This window comes from Carcharodon carcharias, chromosome 1, assembly GCF_017639515.1.
Source record: "Carcharodon carcharias isolate sCarCar2 chromosome 1, sCarCar2.pri, whole genome shotgun sequence".
NCBI lineage: Eukaryota > Metazoa > Chordata > Chondrichthyes > Lamniformes > Lamnidae > Carcharodon > Carcharodon carcharias.
Genome location: NC_054467.1, coordinates 83,544,412 through 83,565,590, shown reverse-complemented (window position 1 = coordinate 83,565,590; position 21,179 = coordinate 83,544,412). Strand labels below are relative to the sequence as shown.

General features: G+C 41.8%; 1 protein-coding gene across 1 annotated transcript in view; it reads left to right on the top strand.

Moving 5' to 3' along the window:
* Positions 1-7,993: 7,993 nt before the first annotated feature.
* The window catches only part of elovl6 (ELOVL fatty acid elongase 6), a 119,021-nt gene continuing 105,835 nt past the window's right edge, over positions 7,994-21,179 (top strand). The window contains exon 1 of the mRNA XM_041186743.1: positions 7,994-8,236. Within this exon, the coding sequence (XP_041042677.1) occupies positions 8,154-8,236 (83 nt within the window). The 5' untranslated portion in view covers positions 7,994-8,153. The remainder of the gene's footprint in view (positions 8,237-21,179) is intronic.

The window sequence follows — 21,179 nt, the reverse complement described above, 5'->3', positions numbered from 1 at the left end:
GGCAGCCTCCGAGATTCTGGAGTGAATGACCCAGGGGTGTTCAGCAGCCACTCCTCCTCCCTTCGGGTGCTTGCAGGCCCCGACCTGACTCTTTGAGGGGAAGGAGCACTTGGAGGGACATCGAGGTGTCCCATTTCTCTCTCGTGTTGCTACTGCAGGAACTCACCCATAGCTCCCACAAAGGAGTGAAGGTCTGCACACATCTCCACGTTCTTCTGGATTAGAGTCTCCATGGCATCCACCATCCTCCCCATGGAGATCTCCATGCACACACATGTGGGCACCACTTCATCAGAGAGCAAGAGGATGCACTCCTCTGACTCACGTGCCACTCTGTTGAGGGCTTCCAACAGCTGTGTGTGACGTTCCCATGCCTTCTGTTGATTCTCCAAGTGGGAAGACCAAATCCAGAGGCTCATCATCTGACTCAGACCTCAAAGATGCCTGATCCCCAGCAGTCCTCCAAGTGCCGGGAGCTCAGCTGAACCTGCCTCCTGCTGCTGCAGACATGTGTCCATGCGGTGACCACCAGGTCGTGAACCCGAGCCTGCTCTAGATTTAAGTCCCACTGAGGTTTGTGTCGCTGGGCTGGTGGAGGGCATGGGTAAGCGCTGTGACGGGTCTTCCAGGCTGCTTATTTCCAGGTCTTCAATGGAGGAGGTGCCCTCTTGGCTGGAAGTGAGGATGTGGATGGAGCTGAGGGACTGTCTGGCTGAGGGTGTTGGTCTCTTGGCACTGCTCCCTGTGAACCAAAGTAGAGATAAGTAGTGCGTGGCAGCAGAGTCAAAAGCAGGAGAGAGAACACTCACATTTGCGTTAAGAGAGGGGTGATGTGGTGCAGGATCCTCAATTAGTGCAAATCTGATATGATTCCACCCAGTATCCAGTGGTGCAGCACTGGAACAATGCTTAAGCCCATAACTTGCTAATTCTCAAGTGAAAGTATTAATTACTGAACCAAGCTGACACTAGCATTAATTTTCAAAAATATTTGAGCAATAAAATTTTCAAATGAAATCATTTTTTAAACAATGTCACTATTTGACTGTTAAGATTTGTGGCAGAATATTGTGCATTCCCCAGCAGAGCATATAGAGAGATGAGAAAGAAAGTGAGTACTGTATTCTGATAAAATGTATCCCAAGACTCAAGTTAGTACAAAAAGTATTGCACAATGACACAACCATTGATGTGATAACAATAGATTATTGCTGTAACTCAGATTATATTTGTTACCATTATGAGCTGACCTCCAGAAACAATTTAACATTTTTTAGTACCTTTAGCAGAACAAGACATCCCAAAGTGTTTCACATAGAGGAGAATGGATATCTTGTAGTAGTCAAGGAGTTTGGAGAGTTGAATAAAGGCACAGTCAAAAAGGAAGCTTCCTCAAGGAGATAAGTAGCAGAGTTATAAAGCTTCGGGTCAGAGTTCCAGAAGTAGGGCTGGGGTGGCTGAAGGCGCTACTACTGATGAAGGAGTCGGGGTACACAGGAAGCCAATGTCGGTGGGCCAAAGGACATAGGCTGGGATATCACACTGAAGGAATTTGAGGAGGTAAGATGGGGCAAGCCCATTAAAGGATTCTGTAAAGAAGGCAAGCATTTTAAATTTAGTGCACTGGAGAACAGAGAGTTAGAGGAGGTTAATGAGGACAGCGATGATGGCTTTGTGGGACTTGGTGAAGGGTTGTGGGATTTTGGATTTATAAATTGTGGAATTTGGGAAACCAGCAAAAAAATGTCTTTGGAGAAATCAAGCAAGTAAAGTTGGCTGAAGGGTCATGAGGACTCGAAACGTCAAGTCTTTTCTTCTCCGCCGATGCTGCCAGACCTGCTGAGTTTTTCCAGGTAATTCTGTTTTTTGTTGTGTAAAATTGGATAGCAGCTGAACACAGGCCCTGAGATCACAATGTGGGATTAAGCACACTGCTGGCTGGCTCCTTGCCTGAGGAGGGGGTGCAAAGTCAGGATAGGATAGCACAAATTCAAGCCAGTATGCACTACTTAGAGCTAATTTACACCTCTTAAAGGGGCGGTGGATTTTGGCAGGTGCTGGAGGTCATTCTAGAAGTTAGTTTGACTTGGGAAAGAAACAATAGAAGACACAAAAAAACATCCTAAGAATAGTAGAACATCAAGGGGCAAAGAGGAGGGAAGAATTTAAAACAATTACAATCACTAGAGAAAAAGTATAGGTAAACTGATGGGACTAAGGGCTGATGAGCCCTGTGGACCTCAATCATGGCCTGCATCACAGGGTCTTTAAACTGATGGCTGTGGTGGTAATCTTCTAAAATTTGCTAGATTCTGGAGAGGTCCGTGCAGATTGGAAAATTACAAATGTAACACCTCTATTCAAGAAAGGAGGGAGGCAGAAAGCAGGAAATTATAGGCCAGTTAGGCTAACATCTGTCACTGGAAAAATGCTTTAATCCTTTATTGAAGAAATAGTAGCAGGACATTTAGAAACTCTTAATGCAATTAAAGGTAGTCTTGTGGGTAGCATAAGGCAGAAGCTCTGGCTACAAGTCCCACTCAATGACTTGCTGGCCAAATGAGGTACATTCATAATGCAGCCAAAGAGGTTGTGTATCAACTTCCAACATACACCAGTGTCAGGCAGTAAGAGCGTGAGAGGTTGCTGGTCAGTCATGTGATGGAAAGAAATTGGACCCTCAACCATCACTATCCATAGTGCAAGACTACAGCAGGCATGTAGAAGTATATGTTGCCACAACAACTCAAATTCCTTGTGGGGGCCAGTTGCCTCACTTGGCTGGATGACCACTGTGGATCAACTTGGTGCCAAAACCAAAGGGTTCAATCCCCATCTTAGCTTGGATGGTTTTGGAACTTGCCTCCTTGCCCTAACTATGGCGGAGTTTGGGGTGCTGTGGGTCAGACTTGCCTTCAGGCAGAGAACTGGAGAAGGATACAATCAAGCAGAGTCAAAATTGTTTTATGAAAGGGAAGTTGTCTTTGACAAATTTACTAGAGCTCTTTGAGGATGTAACAAACAGTGTAAGGGAAACCAGTAGATGTCGTGGAGTTGGATTTCAAAAATGCATTCGATAAGGTGTCACATAAAAAGTTACTACAAAAGATAAGAGCTCATGGTGTTGAGGGTAATATATTAACATGGATCGATGATTGACTAATTAACAGGAATAAGAGAGTTGGGATAATAGGTTGTTTTTAAGTTGTCAAATTGGAACTAGTAGAATGCCAGAGGGATCAGTGCTGCAGCCTCAACTACTTATCTATATTAATGACTTGGATGAAGGGACCAACTGTGTTGTAACCAAATTTGCTGACGATACAAAGATAGGCTGGAAACCAAGTTGTGAGGAGTACCTCATTTGGCCAGATTTTGGAGTCCCATTTCAGAATCACATGGAATCAGGAATTTGAAAATATGGCTGCTGAGTGGTGAAAGAGGAAGGCCCATCTCCATTTCTTGTGCTGCTATTTTCAATGGTGCAGGGAAGAGGGTGGGTTGGGAACCCTACACGTTGCTGTTTAGAAGTTGCTTTCATTCTAGGAGGGAACATTTCAAAACTTCTGCAATTTTCAGTGAGGCGGCCATGTTTTGGAAGCCTGCTAAATCATACCTGCAGAGTGGAGGATTGAACTAAGGATTAGAGGTGGGAAGAATATAAAAGGTGAGTAAAAACTGCGTCCCTCACCCCCACTCCTTTGCAGTTCACTAGGAAATGCTGCAGCCTGAATTATACCTATGTTTACTAAAGCGAGTGCTGACAATGCTGTGATTGGAAAAGGTAAGTGACCATTAAAAAATGTGGCTACCAGGCTGTTAATTGTGACAACTGTCAAGTGGAAGAACAGCATTGTAAAGTGGAAAAGTCTTCAGATAAGTTAAATATATATTATTCACTGGTTAAAGTGTTATTCTATGTTGTGCAATATTGAATGACCAACCCAAATGTGAGATCCAGAGCTAATTGTTTAAACTCCATTGCTGTCATTCATTCTTTGCAGAAGAGCTCAGCCATCTGTATGGCTGTTTGAAAGTTTTAGCAGATGTCTGAGCTTTTGGCTGCCTTCAAAGTCAATGATGGATTCTGTACTGCAGAGTTTGTTTAGGCAGCTGTCCTGGGGAATGTCAGTTTATTTATTTTTAACTGATTTATGAGCTTCTGAAGAGAATAATGGTTTTTGAAAGGCCTATTCAAGTGATGTCTGTTTATTTTGATAGATCTACAAGTTTTTCAACAACTTCCAAATATTACCATAGGGCTTGTGAGTTTATCTTTATAAAGTAGATAACACATGAGTGGGCTAGGGGAGATGGGGAGTGATGGGGCTGAAAGAGGTGAAAGGGTGTGAAGGGGGTAAGGGATTATGGGGCTGAGGGTGAATGGGGCTTTACATCAATCTGTAGAATTGGGCCAATATCTCTGGGAATGGAGGCAGGCCTTTTAACCTGACTGCCTCAGAATTGGCCCATGTCCGTGTCCGACTCCAGGCCAGCCTTTCCTCCAAGAGCTGAAAATCCTGCCTGGTCAGAAGCAGGGAAAATTCCCTAACCCCAATTCCTGCATCCATGATAAAAAAAATGGCCCCAAATGTCTGCCACGGGATAGAGATAGGTTAAGTGAGTGGGCAAAAATTTGGTAGATGGAGTGTAATGTGAGAAAAAGTGAGTTGTCCATTTTGATGGAAAGAATAGAAATGCAGAATATTATTTAAATGAAGGGAGACTGCAGAATGCTGCAGTATGGAAGGATCTGGGTGTCCTCGTATATGAATCACAAAAAAAATAGCATGTAGGTGCAGCAGGTAATTAGGAAGGCAAATGGAATGTTAGCCTTTATTGCAAGGGGGATGGAGTATAAAATTATGGAAATTCTTGTTACAATTATACAATGCATTTATGAGATCACACCTAGATTACAGTTTTGGTCTCCTTACTTAATGAGGGATCTACTTGCATTGGCAGCAGTTTAGAGAAGGCTCACTAGGCTGGTTCCTGGGATGAACAGATTGTCTAATGAGGAAAGGTTGAGTAAGTTGGATCTATACTCATTGGAATTTAAAAGAATGAGATGTGATCTTATGGAAAAATAAAAGATTCTGAAGGGAGTTTACAGACTACATACTGAGATGATGTTTCCCCTTTTGGGAGAAGCTGGGACTAGGGAGCACAGTTTCCATATAAGGGGTCTCCCACTTAAATTGGAGATTAGCAGGAATTTCTTCTCTGAAGGCCATTAATCTTTGGAACTCACTATCCCAGAGAGAAATAGAGTCCGGGTCACTGACGATAATCAAAGCTGAGTTAGACAGATTTTTGATCTACAAGGGAATCAAAGGTTATGGGGGGTGCAGGGGCATGGGGGCAGACAGAAAAGTGAAGTTAAAGACATGATTAGATTAGCCACGATCTTGCTGAATGGCAGAGAGGCCTCGCATGCCAAATGGCCTACTCCTCCTATTTCTTAGGTTCCTATTGTTATTTTCTTGAACCGCTGCAGTGCATGTGGTTAAGATACACCCACAATGCTGTGAGGAAGGGAGTGCCTAGATTTTGACCCAGCAACAGTGAGGGGACCTGGTGTTCTGAGTGTGCAAACCTGTGTGTCCTGAGTGTGCAAGACTGGGTGCTTTGTGTGTGCAAGCCTGGGTGTACTGTGTGTGCAAGCCTGTGTGTTCTAAATGTGCAATTCTGCGTGTTCTGGGTGTGGAAGCCTGCATGTTCTGAGTGCGCAAACCAGTGTGTTCTGAGTGCCTAAGTGTGGCTGCGTCGAGTGTGCAAGCCTGGGTGTTCCAGATTGCAAGGTCAGATGTGCCAAGTGTGCAAGCTTAAATGTTCCAAGTGTGCAAGCATGCATATCCCGAGTGTTCTTGCCTGGGCATGCCAAGTGTGCAAATCTGAGTGTTCCAAGTTGCAAGGCCGGGTGTGCCGAGTGTGCAAGGCTGGGTGTTCTTTGTTGCAAGGCTGAGTGTGCTCAGTGTGTAAGCAGATTGATTGGCAAATGGACTGTTATTGATAGAGACTGCTCCATTTCGAAGGTGAATTTCAGAGCAGGATGGAGCCCATTAAGACATGTAAGGAAATTATTACTTGCAGCCACATTCAAATGAACTCCCCTTCCTTGACATACTAGTTGATAAATCTGCCATGGGGTTCTCTACCATGATATAACAGAAGCCTTCCTTCACTGGTTAATATATGCATTGGAATTCTTACAGTTCCACAAGCTATAAGATTGGTCTTATCAGCAACCTTGTAAACAAGGCCTGAGCCATTTGCTCACCATGCAAGCTTGATCCTGAAATAGGGGGCATCAAAGACATCCTGCAGGATAATGGCTGCCAAGATCAGATCATTTCACACTGTATTGATGAAAGGGCCTAAGGCCGCCACTTTCAGCCCTGAAAAGTGCCCAGTCTACCCTAGGTTAATCTGGAAGGGCAAGGTATCTCAAAAATTTAAGCAACACATTGCTAGCTGTTTCATGTTGCTGCTATGCAGTAGCAACACAAGTGGTGTTCACCATTAACAGGATGCTGCCGTCAAGCCAAAAGGACTTTCTGTCTATCACACAAATGAGTAACGTAGCATATGAATTTCAGTGCCAGTGTGATGCTAAGTATGTAGGCTGCACGTCCCAAAGGCTGGCAGATCATATTAAACAGCATGTCCCTTCACTGTTCACAATGGGCAAGATACAGACTGTATCCAACCAGCCCATGTTTGCAAAACTCAAAACATAGTGGTTAACATTGTATGTGATTCCACAATTGGACAACATTTGTTAAATAATCCTCGGTGTGCTAAGAATTATGCTTACAACCAACTTAAGGTTGTCAGTTGGGCTCACAGTGTGGTGCATTTGTGTGTACTGAAGCTACACATATTAATACACAGAGACCTGTTCTTTGCAGAAAGAAAGAAGTTTCAGCTAAACAAAATAAGTGACAGCCATTCACTGTTTCATTCCGCAGGGCAATATCTTGACCAGAGTCAAGCTGCCTGGTTTAAATTTTGAACAATGCTTAGCAGTTAACTGTCAGTCACTATCAACTGGTGCATTTTCCATGGCAAAGCCTCTACCAATCAGAGTTCATTTGCCAACCAATCAGCACTCTCTTCTCATACAGTATTAATTGTTGTTCCCTTTACATTTACTATTTCGAATTGACCTGATGAGTGCAAGATGACAAGCATTGACAAAAAAGTCTATTTTTTAAGCAATACTCAAGTTCAATACTACCAAACGACATTGAGATTTGTGGGATCTTGTTGTGCACAAATTAGCTGCTGTGTTTCTTACTTTACAACAGTGGCTGCACTTCAAAAGTACTTCATGGCTGTAAAGCATGTTGGGATGTCTTGAAGTAATGAGGGACAATAGATGAATGCCAGTTTTTTTCCTTGGTTGATTTTGAGATAAGTATGCTGATTGAAATTGCTTGCTGTCAGACATTACTTGATCAGAAAAAAAAGTTGTGACATTATGCATTGCATCAGTAACAATGCCATTTGGTTTAATATTAATTTTATATAATCTTATGCAAATGTTTTAAATCTAATTGGAACCCTAATACCATAAGAATAATAAGAAAATAGAAATAGGGGCAGGAGGGCCATATGGCTCCTTCAGCCATTAGATGAAGGAAGGGCTGATCTTCGATCTCAACTCCAATTTCCTGCCTGATCCCCAAATCCCTTGGAATCCAGAAGAAATATCCATCTTAGCCTTGAAAAACTCAACCTACGAGCCTCCAGACCCACTGGAGGAGTAGAGAATCCCACCCCTCCAGTGAAGTTTTTGCAAGTTTAATATTCTTTGTACTTTCTTTTTGTAAAAAAAAAACAAATGATCAATCGAAAAATGAAAGTAATTTAGAAAGTGAGGGAGAATAAATCCAACTGAGGGAGTAGACAATTAATAGGCTTAGCGTGATAACGGGCGATAGGACCGCGCGGAAGCCGGGTTGGGTCCAGTTCGGGGCTGGTGTGTGAAGTGAGGAAGAGGAGGAAGCGAATGTTGAACAGGCGAGCGCGCGATGCCTAATCTGTCCATCAATCAGAGCGGAGCGAGCACAGCAGCAGCAGGCAGGAGGAGGCAGGACAACTTCCTCACGACCAGCAGTTGTTAGAAACATTGAAAAGCTGGGAGCATGTCAGTGCTGGCGCTGCAGGAATATGAATTCGAGAGACAGTTCAACGAGAGAGAAGCCATTCAATGGATGCAGGAAAACTGGTGAGTGATGTTTGCTAGAAGACTTGCTGCAGAAAACATGTATTTGCATTTTTCCTCCCGCTCCATTGTGGTATTTCTAGGTAACGCCAAATTATGCTTTGTTTAATGGCTCTTTATATTTAAAAGGAAATCTGTTCAGGTACTGCTAATTTAATCCTGCCTCTGCCTTCCCCCTCCCTTATATTACAAGCAGTCTGTCTACCTGCTGCTGGAGGTTGCGAGAAGCACTTGCGTTGGCCACTTCACCGGCTGCCTATCAGCAATTCTTTTCCGGCTTTCTGGAGCCATTCCCATCCTTTCATACACAGTCAAGAGGTTGTGTCTGGTTCACCACCGACATATCGGCTACTTTATGTTGGATAATAAAGATCAGACCTTGTGGGGCGGGTAAATCTTTTGAAAAGCAGCTGTCTTTCGGCTGTGTTTTAGTTAGTCCAAATCTGAGGCAACCTTCTTATTTCGCTACAAATTTACAGAAAATCCTTGAGCAGACATTGAAACACGTGCAGACAGCCCGGCGCGAACCGCCCCCTACTTGCTGAAGCAGGCATTCACGTCAGATCCATTTTATGCAGGAACGGTACAAAAATAAATCAAAGGCACGACTTTACACTAAACAGATGCAATTAAGCTATTGACGCTTAATCATTTGCCACGGGTAACGATCCTACGGGAAATATTGACTTTCCATGGCTTGCTAACAACAGATGTCAGTCCAGTATTTGTATCCAAAGTGTGTGTGGAGGAATGCATTTGGAATACTAAACCCACTGATGATTTTGGGCTAGTGTCGAAGTTCTTCACTTCTTTAACGAATATGAACTGCCTGTTTATGTTTTTTGTCGCTTATATCAATTTCGTGATTGATCCAATTTAAATGAATTACATTCCCAGTCCCGTAGAAAGGGTTGCACTAGCTGAGGCAGCAGAAATTATATAATGAAGTAATATTTCAGTCTGCTTAAATGAGTTGCCAAAGTGTTAGAAGAGTTGTAGATGGCCTTTGTCTGTAAATGTTATTTTTGCAAAAAATGTAACTACCTCGTAGTCTGTTTCCATTATAGCTGGCATGAAGCAATATTCTCGTGTCATGGATTATCCCTAGGTATAAGTATGACCTTGTTGGCAAAATCTACTTTCCTTTAAGCAAAATTCTTTCCATGTCCTTATAATATTACTGTGCCTGCTGGAATTGAGAATATATATTTGTTTACTTTCATATATAATGAGCCCTTACACATACACATAACAAAAGTGAAGCTAATAAAAACAAAGTGCTGGACATGCTCAGCAGGTCTGGCAGCTTCTAGAGAGAGAAACAGTTAATGTTTCGAGGAAAGTGAACCTTATGGTTTTGAAAATAGGAACCTTCTCTTCCACACTTTCTTTTAATTCTGCTTATGTGGTTATTCCACACCATTGTAAAAATGGACGCTCTATTCATGGGAATGGGTGTGAACGTTTAGGGCAGTACTTTGATTTATAAATTAAATGTACACACACAGGCATGACTTGTATTGATGCAGCAAAGTGTGATGTGGTTGGATATTGTGTAAAATGACTCTCTTGCTTCCTTTGAATAAAATGAGTTGCTTAACATTTTATCACAGAATGCCTCTAAATATTAAGGGTTTCAAATTTGACCATTCATTAATCTGCATATTTATCTCTTGAATTGTTCAGGGTCGGCATCACACAAAATAGTACATTCAGATTTTAGAACAAGGAAAAGTAAATTTTGTCTGTGAATTTTAATTTGCAAGCAGAATAAAATCATGTTTTTGTAATGACCTCCAACAATGTTTTTTGGTAAATAAATGACCCTGCTATACGTAAGACCATATTGCTAACAATGTAGGGGAGGGTTTTAATGATTTTAATGTGTAGTGTAGGATAGAACTTAACATTCAGTGGGGACGTATAAAGATTCTGTCATCGGATGTGACTAGGATCAGCTTTTTTATTCTTATTTATGGGAGTTGACGTTATTTCTGCTGCCATACAAGTCCTGGGGGAGTACTTAAAGAAAAGTGTTCAAAGCAAGCAGGTAAAATAAATGAAAATGTCACTCAAAGATTTTGCAATCTTATGATTAGGATTCAGACCCTGATAAGATCTCCTTTTCTATGTTTGTTTTTGAGCCTGTGCGAACAACCTATAATAAGTCAGTTTCTGCAATGATTGCGACTTGCTGTTATTTCTGTTTAAAACATGATTGCTGCAAATGATGAAGAGGGTTAATATCAATCAGCATGATTTGTTTTAACGCATTTGAGCAAAGTGATTCCTGTTGCAGTCCAGCACTGCCCTGCCCTACAGTTCAATCTTCCCTGCACTCCTGCACTGAATACAAACCTGTTGTTCCTGTGCTGTGCCTGAAACTGTAGCTGCAGTGAATTCCGGGAGATCTTTTGATCATGAGAAATACCTTAGTTTCTCACTTAAGGTAGAAGTGTGCTTTAGTACTTTGAGTCTTTCATCCTTGGTGAAGAGCATTGCCAAGGCCCCCTTTGTGGTAGTAGGCTTTCTGCTGCAAAAAATAAAATCCTGCAGCTTAATGTTACTATTTTTAAAAATAATATTGTAGTTGAGAATATTCTTGTGAGATTAGCAATTAATATTGGAAATAAATATATCCCTCTAATCATTGATCCACATTAGCTCTTGGTCCGCCACCTCTTAAAATTTAGAATTGTTATCCTTATGTTCAGATCTCTCTCCAAGGCCTTCCCCTTTCCTACCTCTAACTCCCTTCAGCCTCACAACCCTCTAAGAATTCATGTATACCTCTTGTGCCTCCCTGGCTTCCGGTCACCCCACCATTGGCAGATGTGCCCTTCAGCTGCCCAGGTCCTAAGCATTGCCAATCCCTCCCTGAATCTTTTCTCTTTTTAATGCTCCTTAATAGCTACCCCTTTGAGTAAGCTTTTAGTAACTTGCCCTAAAATCTCCTCCTTTGTCTTAGTGTCAGATTCTGCCTGGTCATGCTCCTGTGAAGCACCCTGGGGCTATGTCAAAGGCACTCTATAAATGTAAGCTATAATTGAAATGGGTTTTATTATTCCTGTAGTTTTCTACTTAGTATACACAATAAACATCTGATTGTGACTGGATCCTTCCAGGGAAGAATACTTAATATTTCGTGTTGCCTGTAGCTTAGAAAATAGGTGAACATATGCAGTGTTCTTTGTTGTGAAATTAATGAATGGGAAGTAGGTATTCTAATAACTTTGTACAGTTTTCTTTGAGAATAAACTAGCAGTTGGTGACATACCTGTTAAAAGCCCAGCATTATTTTTCTTACATAATGTTTTAATGGAAGCATTCATATGTGCATTTTTAGCAAAGCTCTTCATGGTGAAGTATGACTAATATATAAACTGAAACAAAAATAAATTCAGCCACTTATTAGAGGGGAGAATTTCTACATGAAAGCAAAGTTCTAGGTTATTTTGTTTTGCAATCCTTTCATTTTGTAGCTGTCTCAGCCATGTGCTATAAGCACTTAGTGTTACCCTGTTTAACTGAGATCAACTGACCAATACTGATCATCTTATGATGTCTTCTGACAGAAAACTGGCCAATCAAAAAGCAGGAGCCCTGTTCTGACTGCTCCAACCTCATCTGCATGAGGTTACATCACAGGAGGCTCGTCTGATTCCGGCAGTTAAATGTCATGCAGTTATGTTCATAAAACTTTCTACACATTGTCTTGGCACAGTTTAACATGTCTCCAGATTAACTGTTTCAGTCCTGAAATGACTGAAAAACATTTATTTTAACTAATTTCTGACGGGCTAGCCTTATACAAATGTATATGTACAAATGCAAGTAGAGTAAAACTACAATCTGATCTGGAAAATTCTAATTATAGCTTTGGTATTTTCCTATGGTAGAAAAAAGAAGTTATAAGGAATAACTTTTGCGAGTGTTTCCAGTGCAGAACAAGTCTGCTGGTAATGTGAACTCGTAAAAGTATCTGTAGATGTTACCATCCAAACAGGACACTTTGTTATACATGCAAAACAATCTTAAATTTTGAGTGCTGCAGAAATGCAACCTCAAACTGATGAGCACATTCCACCCTGCAAAGTCCATGGCCCAAACAACAGTTAAACTTTCGAATAACCACAGGCTATGTTTACTTGTAACAATTAAGACTGGCCTTGCATATACACTAGCAGGTTTCCCATGGTGTTGCTCACAGTCTGGGCACACTGGGCAGGTGATGAATTTACCACTGCCGTCCTGCCTGAAAACTGGGTGGACAGCCATTAGAAATTTAGGAGTGTGCCCAGTCGATGTCCACTGCCAGACTGATGCAATTTTCAGACAGGCCTGTAAATGGGTGAGTAGTGTGCCGATATTGAATGGGGGGGGGGCGGTCCTTAACTCTGCAATTCAGAGCCCTACGCTGGTCATAATTCTCAGGTACTAATGGTTGGAGTGTGTGCCATGCACAAACTGCCCAGCTATACCAGTTGTTGAGTGACCTAATCAATTATTCTTAAAGTGACTGTTAAAGACTGCTCAATAAAATGGCTAGGAAGCTTTTTCTTGTGGGCTGAGGAGAGCATTTAGGACCTTGCCCCCCCCACTGGATCTGTTGGCTGGCTCAGTAGGGGAACTGGCCACTTTCCCGCTTTACTAGAACAGGTGAGGTGCAGCAAGGTGACTGTAGTTCGTTACGTTAATGAGGTTTGGCTGCCACTGCCATGACTGGGTGGGCAGTGTAGCTACTCCACTAACTTGGTGCTTACTGTGGGTGCTGATTGAAAATAGTCTCCCAGTTTGTTTACAATAGGGTGTTATTAATAAGGTTATGGAAAATGTTGCCGGAAGTGTGCACTATATTTAAGATTTCTAATCTATTGGATGTTCTGCTTTACATTCTAGTATGTGTCCAATACACTCTGGGTGTTGATGCTTTGAATAAGGAGTTCAGAAATGGCAGCAGTTATAATTGCTCTCTGATCACTAGGGTTTCTTACTTGAGGAGTGCCCTTAAAGGGAACAGTTAAATATTATGCTCAGGATTTACATTACATATAAGAAGAATCACAGGATATCCGAGATTAGTAAACTTTCCTGAGGTCATGAGAGATGGTATAAATAGTGACGGTGTAATGTGCTGGCTGAGATTCTGGAGGTGGCAGGCAGCATGGTGTGGGATTGTGCTATCTGCTGACACTGATTGTGATCAGGTCTGTTAAACCTACTGGTGTTATGGAGATAAATTTTATAAACTTCACTCAAATTTAGATTTAACATGAACTACAGGATCATATTTTTATTTGCTCTATTGCAATTGATTGTTACAGTGCTGTTTGGGATCCTTTATTTTTGCCATTACAGCATAGGTGTGTTTTCTGCTTTTAAAGGAGCTACTGACTTACGTTGTTCTGTACATCTACTACAATACTCTGAATGCGGGCACAGGAAGTGTTATGCTGAAGATGTTCTGAAATACTCCATTCCTTAGCCACTGAGTCCATCCATCTTCCTGGCAACTGCTTGAGGCTGAACTAGATTGTTTACACCCTCTGTGACATATTTGACCCTGAGATGAGCTTCCTACCACACATCCGCGCCATCACTAAGATCGACTATTTCTATCTCCATAATATCCACCTCTGTAACGTGGCTAGATTCTGCCCCTACCTCAGCTCACCTGCTGCTGAAACCATCATCTATGCCTTTGTTACATACCTCTAGACTTGACTATTCTGCTGCACTCCTGTCTGGCCTCCCATGTTCTGTCTTACGTAAACTTGAGCTCATCCAAAACTCTGCTGACCATATCCTAACTCGCACCAAATCCCTTTCATCCCTCAGCTCTGTGCTTGATGACCTATGGTGGTTTCAGTTGAAGCAGCACTTTGCTTTTAAAATTCTGATCTTTGTTTCAAATTCCTCCATGGCCTGGCCCCTTTCTATCTCTGCAATCTCCTCCAGCCCTATACTCTCAAACATATCTGCGCTCCAGTCCTGGCCTCTTGAGCATCCCCAACTCTAGTCACTCCTCTGTTGGTGGCTGTGCCTTCAGCAGACATTGCTCTAAGTTCCAGAATTCCCTTCTAAATCTCTCTGCCTTGCTTCCTCTCTCCTTTAAAATGCTCCTTAAAATCTATCTCTTTAACAAGCTTTTAGTCATCTGTCTTAATATATCCTTAGGTGGCTTAGTGTCAAATTTTGCTTGGTGATGCTCCTGTGAAGCACTTTTGCACTTATTACTATGTTCAAAGCTCTATATATAATACACATTGTCAAATGCGCTGGTCCGGGTCATTTCCATCTGTGGTCAGTTTCACCACCACACCAGGGAAATATTTAAAAGCAGCAGTTGCAGGAGTTTATGAGGCCACATGTGACTGATGGTGGCAGTACTAAAGAGATGCAAACAACTATTTGACCTTCCTGAAATAGTTGTTGCACTGAATACAGTTTAAGTGGTGCCTTTGTAATTGGCACATATGATGATGGTGAATGATTATCACCATTTTCCTGATGTATACATTTTCCAGGATAAGCTGGCACCAGTTTGAGGGGCTAACTGGCTTACTCCTGTACCTGAGTGGTGGGGTGTGTATATAAATTCAAGCCATTTTTTGTTGGCTAGTGCCGGTAAAATATACTATCATCTCTCTGGAAGGCACTATTTTAAAAATAAAATGACCAAACACAAATCTAACCCATCTAATATTGCCTACCTACCTCCATGTCTGCTTTTTGACAAAATATGATAAATTGTCTTAGCTGTTCCAAATGTTGACTAGAAATGGTTTAAAATTGGTGGTGGCCAGAACTGTGACTCCTGGAGACTGTTCGGTTCTCCCCCAGTTTCAAAATACTGACCTTGGTAAGGTACCAGTAACTACACAACTCAAATGAAGGATTATATTGACCCTGAAATTACACCATGGGATACCAGTTTGTAAATGCTTACAGTGTCCATTTGAAATTCTATTTCTGTTGTTTCACCAGTGTTAATTTAAAAATGTGTTCCTCTCTGTTGCACAGGAGCGACATGGTCATTCCAGATGGATGTGTTGAATATTTATATCATGGTCTGGTTTCAGGGTCTTTTTTAATTATAGGAGAAATTTCTTCACTCAGAAGGTCATTAGTCTTTCAAATTCTCTTCCTGTGTCATGGAAACTGGCTCATTGAGCATATTTAATGTTGAGTTAGACAGATTTTTGATCAACACGGTGGTCATGGGTTATGCGGGGGACCATCAGGAAAGCAGAGATAAGGCCATGGTCATATCAGCCATTATTTTATTGAATTGTGGAGCAGGATTGATAGACTGAAAGTATTACTCCTGCTCTTATTTCTTAGGGCAGAATTTTGACCTTGATGGGCGAGTGGGCAGCTGAACTCCATCGCCGAAATGGGGCCGGCCACCATTTTATGTGGGCGGCCCAATTAAGGCCTGTGTGTGTGTGTGTTCGTTCTCCATCTGTCAAAGTGTGCTGTTTCGCGCATGCGCATGAAAGACCACACTGCTCCCTGAGACTAAGTGCTGTCTTAGGGAGAGCGCTGAATGTTTTAAAAACTTTAAAAATAGAGAAAGAAAAACATGTCCCCCTCATGTGACACTGTCACATGAAATGGGGCATGTTAATAAATATGGGTGAGACTTTCATTAACTTTTTAAAAACTGAGATGAAAACTCATCCCGCCAGTGGATGAGGTTTTATCTTTTTTCAGAAGCCCGCTGGGGCTCCTGGCCTGCCCGCCAGCCTTAAGGTTGGATGGGCAGGTCTTTCAATGAGCTTAATGATTCTGTCAATGGCCTCAATTGGCCATTGACAGGTTGGCGGGTGGACAGCTGGTTTCACAGTCTGCCCGCCTTCCTAAAAATTTAAATGGACCAGGATGATGTCGGGGGTTCCTCCTGACGTCATCCTGCGTCATTTTCCAGTCAGCAAGTGGGCCTTGCCCCCAAATCGCCAATGGGAAAATTCTGGCCTTAGTTTCTCATTGATATACTGATTTGACTACTGATTATGATGCACTAAACTGCAGTGATCACACTCCTTAATCTTCCAGTATGGACATTATTGCATCTCAGTTGAGTGCAGTATTGTGGCTGGTGGTGTCCATCATGCCACTGGTTACCAGTTATAAACTAATAGAAAGCAGAATTAGCTGGCAGCTCAAACCCCACAGTAACTAGATTTTTTTCTGCTGCTCTTTTCCAAAAATGGGTCCCTGTGTATCTTCCCCAAGTAGCCTTCACGTATGAGCCTGGATGTGAGGCTGTTCTGTTGTTTGAGTCAATTTGTTCACACCTGTGCTCTTTCAAAAAAGGTTGCTGGATTACATTGAGCATAAGCCCTGATGGAGAAAGAGCGGTAAGAAGACAGCAGCAGGGAAACACGAGCATAGACCAATGGAGCAGATGGGTGAGAGGGAGTAACAATGGAGCAATAAAGAAAGGCAGAGTAACAGGTAAAGTTCCGGAGCAGTAGACAGTCTGAGACACAGGATGACGATGATCATAAAACAGATCTTAATAAGTTTTCCTAAATCCTCAAATCTTAATTGCCTAGTAACAAAAAGCACTCCTACCTCAGCCTCAAGTCTCATACCATGCCCAAGTGATGGAGATGGAAATATACAATTTAAGGGTGACAATTGCAAGACTTGATGAAAAGCAAATTATTAATTTCAGGTCAGTACAGATAACACAAGGTACCCATAAACAGTACCATGATAAGCCAAAATAAAAATAAAATACTGCAGATGCTGGAAATCAGAAATAAAAACAGAAAGCGCTGGAAACACTCAGCAGGCCTGGCAACATCTGGGGAGAGAGAAACAGAGTTAACAGATGCTGCCAGATCTGCTGAGTTTTTCCAGCATTTTCTGCTTTTATACTATAATAAGCCAAGTAGCTTGCTCTAAATGTTTTAAGCTTTTCAGATTCAATAAACATTTATGCATTAAATTGTACTTTAAAAAGCTGCAAAATTATGTATTATTTTTATTAATACATTTATGCGTAGAGTTTCATATGAACTTGCGTTCTTTTCAGTGAAACAAATCCAAGGGTACATAGAAAAATTGTGCACAATGTCTAGTGTGCTTTCAGCTATTGAGACTTTTGGTATAGTCAACAAACCCTGTGTCATAATCACTGCTTTTTTTTAGACTGACCATCAGTCTAAATTCATCGCAAACCAGTGAAAAGCTATTGCAAAGCTCTTTTAAGTTCTGCTTCACTGTGTGTGACAAGCATTGCATTGTCAGTGAAAGGTTGATCAACAGATGCTTAATTTTATTTTTTAATCTTGGTTGTGGATTGTTAGTTTTCCATCTCATCTTGTATGGAGCAATACAGATCAGCATTAGATGAGAAAGCATGGTCAAGCAATGAGAAAGTATATACCGAAGAGCATTGGGGACAAAACACATCTCTGTTTGACACCACTACTGACTTCAAAACTGTCAGTTTGATAACAATCGTACTGGATTGTAGGCTTGGCATCATTGTTGAAGGATCAATGCAGACTAAGGAGAACTTCATAGTGATCAACTCTCTCCAGCCATTGGATATGGCCCTTTCTGCTGATCAGGTCAAAAGCCTTTGTAGGAGCTATAAAAGCCCTGCAAAGAGAATGATGTTTTTTGATTATATGAGTATATATACTATAAATATCTGGTAAATTAGACCAATGGTCTGATTGAGGACAATCATTACTATTGCTAAACAGAGGTAAGACTACTTGGTGTACATCCAAGTAGTGTGTATTAAATTTGGTTGGGTTGGGGTGTGGTGTGCAGTGCTGTCAGCGCAGTATGATAGAAGAGCAGAAAGCATGGGCAGAATTTTGCTGTTGGCGAGCAGGGGGCGGGGCCTGCTTGCCAATGCGTAAAATGGTGCGGAATGATGGGGGCAACCCCCGAATCATCCCGCCCCGTTTAAATTTTCAGGAAGGCGGGAGCGCAGCAAAATCAACTGCGGGCCTGCCAATCTGTCAGTGGCCAATTGAGGCCATTATTAGGATCAATTATACAATTAAAGGACCTGCCCGTCCAACCTTAAGGTTGGCGGGTCGGCCAGGAGCCCCGGCGGCAAATAGATAAAACTTGAAACCTTATCCACCGGCGGGATGAGGTTTCATGCAGGGTTTTTAAAAGTTTAATAAACTTATTATGTAAATTATGAAAATGTCCCATCTCATGTGACATTGTCACATGAGTGGGGCATGTTAAGGAATTTTTTTTTCTATTTTTAATATTTTTAAAAGTGTCAACGATCTCCCTGAAGCTGCACTTAGCCTCAGGGAGATGTGTGCTCTTGCATGCGCAAAAGAGCACACTCTTGCTTTTAGTGAATGCCCCCTCCTCCACCCGCACAGGAAGCACATAGCGCTTCCCGCCGGGCGTCATGCTGGGCGGGCTTTAATTGGCCCACCTACGTAAAATGGCGGTGCGGCCTGCCCCTCCGGTGGGGCTCGGTTCACTGCCCACCTGAGATTGGGTTGGGCCCGACAGGCAGAAAATTCTGCCCCGTGTGTTTACTGAGTCATCAAATACAGAAAACTACTGTTGATATGGAGCCTGTGAAATCCATTTGCAGACCTGAAAGTGTCCGACAAATGTACAAATTAGGAGCAGGAGTAGGCTTGTGGGTGTACCTTCGCCACATCAACAGCAGTAGTTTATGAAGACAGCACACCATCATCTTATCAAGGGAAACTAAGGATGTGCAATAAGTTGAGCCTTGCTAGTGACACCCATAGCCCAAGTAAAATTTTTTTTAAAAATGTTGTTTACTTTGACTTGAATAGGGGAAGAGAGGAAGTTATATAGAAGTAATTAAATGCAGTGATTTTGATATGATTAAATAGTAAAGCGAAACTTACCACTGGCAGGTGGGTTGATCACCAGAAGACACAAATCGGCACTCAGCAGATGAACGAGACAGAGATGAAGAAAAGTTTTTTTTTATTCAGCGAGCTGTAATTGAATGCACTACCTTCAAATGTGCTGGAAGCAAATTACGTAGTAACTTTACAAAGGGAATTGGATATAAACTTGAAAAGAAAGCTTACAGGGAACGGGACTAATTGGACAGCTTGCACAAACACGGTAAGTGCAATGGCCTCCATCTGTGCTAAGCGATTCTGTGTCAGTACCTGATCACAAACTGGAGAAGAATAGCTGGTCAGAGTAGCTCTAACATGTTCCATAATGCAATGCTGATAGATTATCAGGGAATTGCTTTTCAAACTTGCACTCAAATTTAATAAGGCATCCTTGACTCTACAGCGAAGAACAGTGTATGGAAGATGCTGCTAAGTCTCATTGTCTTTCCCCTGCTCTCTGGTAACATGTTTCAGAGGTTGACAATTACATTGAAGGGTTTGAGAAGCACATTTATCTTTAATTCCTCTTTTCAGGTGCCATCCCTGTGGGAATCTAAAGGATGGATGCAACTGCGGCGAGTAGCAGTTGAGTTCATATTGTTGGCAAAACTTAGACAGGCAAAAGACATTTGATATAGTAGCTGCAGGTTAACTTTCTTTATAGCTTAGTGAATTTGCTATTTCAATGACTGTTATGAGTGATGTAGACTTGCTACTATAATGCACAATTAAAAAGATTCTTGCAGGGTGAGTTCTTCCACGACCACTGACCTGCTGCTTCCTCCCCACCCCTTTTCTGTTCTTTAGTGGAAGCAGAATTTGCACATAAGTAGAGCTGCACAGATTCCTTAAGAACATAAGAAATAGGAGCAGGAGTAGACTGTTTGGTCCCTTGAGCCTGCTGCACCATTCAGTATGATCATGGCTGACCTACCTCAACTTCCCCTTCTGCACTATCCCCAAAATTATATTGATCTCTGTCTTGAATATACTCAATGACTAAGCATCTACGGTGCTCTGGAATAAAGAGTCTAAAGACTCACAATCTTTTGAATGAAGAAATTCCTCCTCATCTCAGTCCTAAATGGCTGATCCCTTATTCTCCAGTGATTCAGTATGAACCAGTGATTCCGCAGTCCGAGGAAGAAACCTTCCAGCATCTACCCTGGTCAAGCCATTTAAGATTTTTATATGTTTCAATGTGATTATCACTCATTCTCCTGAACACAATAGACCTTGTATACTCTTATTTCTCCTCATAAGACAATCTCCCTCCAACCCAGTACCAATCTAGTGAATCTTTGTTGCAATTCCCTTAAGGCAAGTATATCCTTCCTTGGGTAACGAGACCAAAACTATACATAATACTGTAGGTGTGGCCTCATCAGTGCCCTGTATAATTGCATAAGACTCCTTTACTCTTGTACTCCAATTCCTTTGTAATAAATGCTAACGTACCATTTGCTCTCCTCATTGCTTGCTGTGCCTGCAAGTTAACTTTGTGAATTGTATACAAGGACACCCAGGTCTCTCCGAATACCAATAATTTCCAATTTCTCAATTTAAAACTATATATCCAACTTCTCCATTTTCATATCCAAAGTGCATAACTTCATAATTTTCCATGTTATATTCTATGTGTCATGCTCTTGCCTACTCAGTTAACTTGCCTATATTCCTTTACAACTTCTTTGTATCCTCCTCACAACTTACTTTCCTTCCCAACTTGTGTGGCATTTTACTGAAATGTTTTTTAGGTGTCCAAATACATTCCAACCACTGGTTTACCCCCTTATCTCCTTTGCTAGTTACACCACGTTATGAACATGGACTTTACAATGTTTTAAAATGTCTCCTTTAACTTAACGTGAAGCAGAACTTTCTCGAAAGGCCCATGTTACCTAACTGCCATGGGAGAAGAAACTCGAACAGAAACCTATTGAGATATCAAGTTATAGGTTGCACACCTGGGACATTACTTTTTGAGGCAGGGAGAGAGAGACAACACAACCACTGTTGAATGGGGAAGCAAAACAACTACCGCTGTGTTTTATTAACAACCA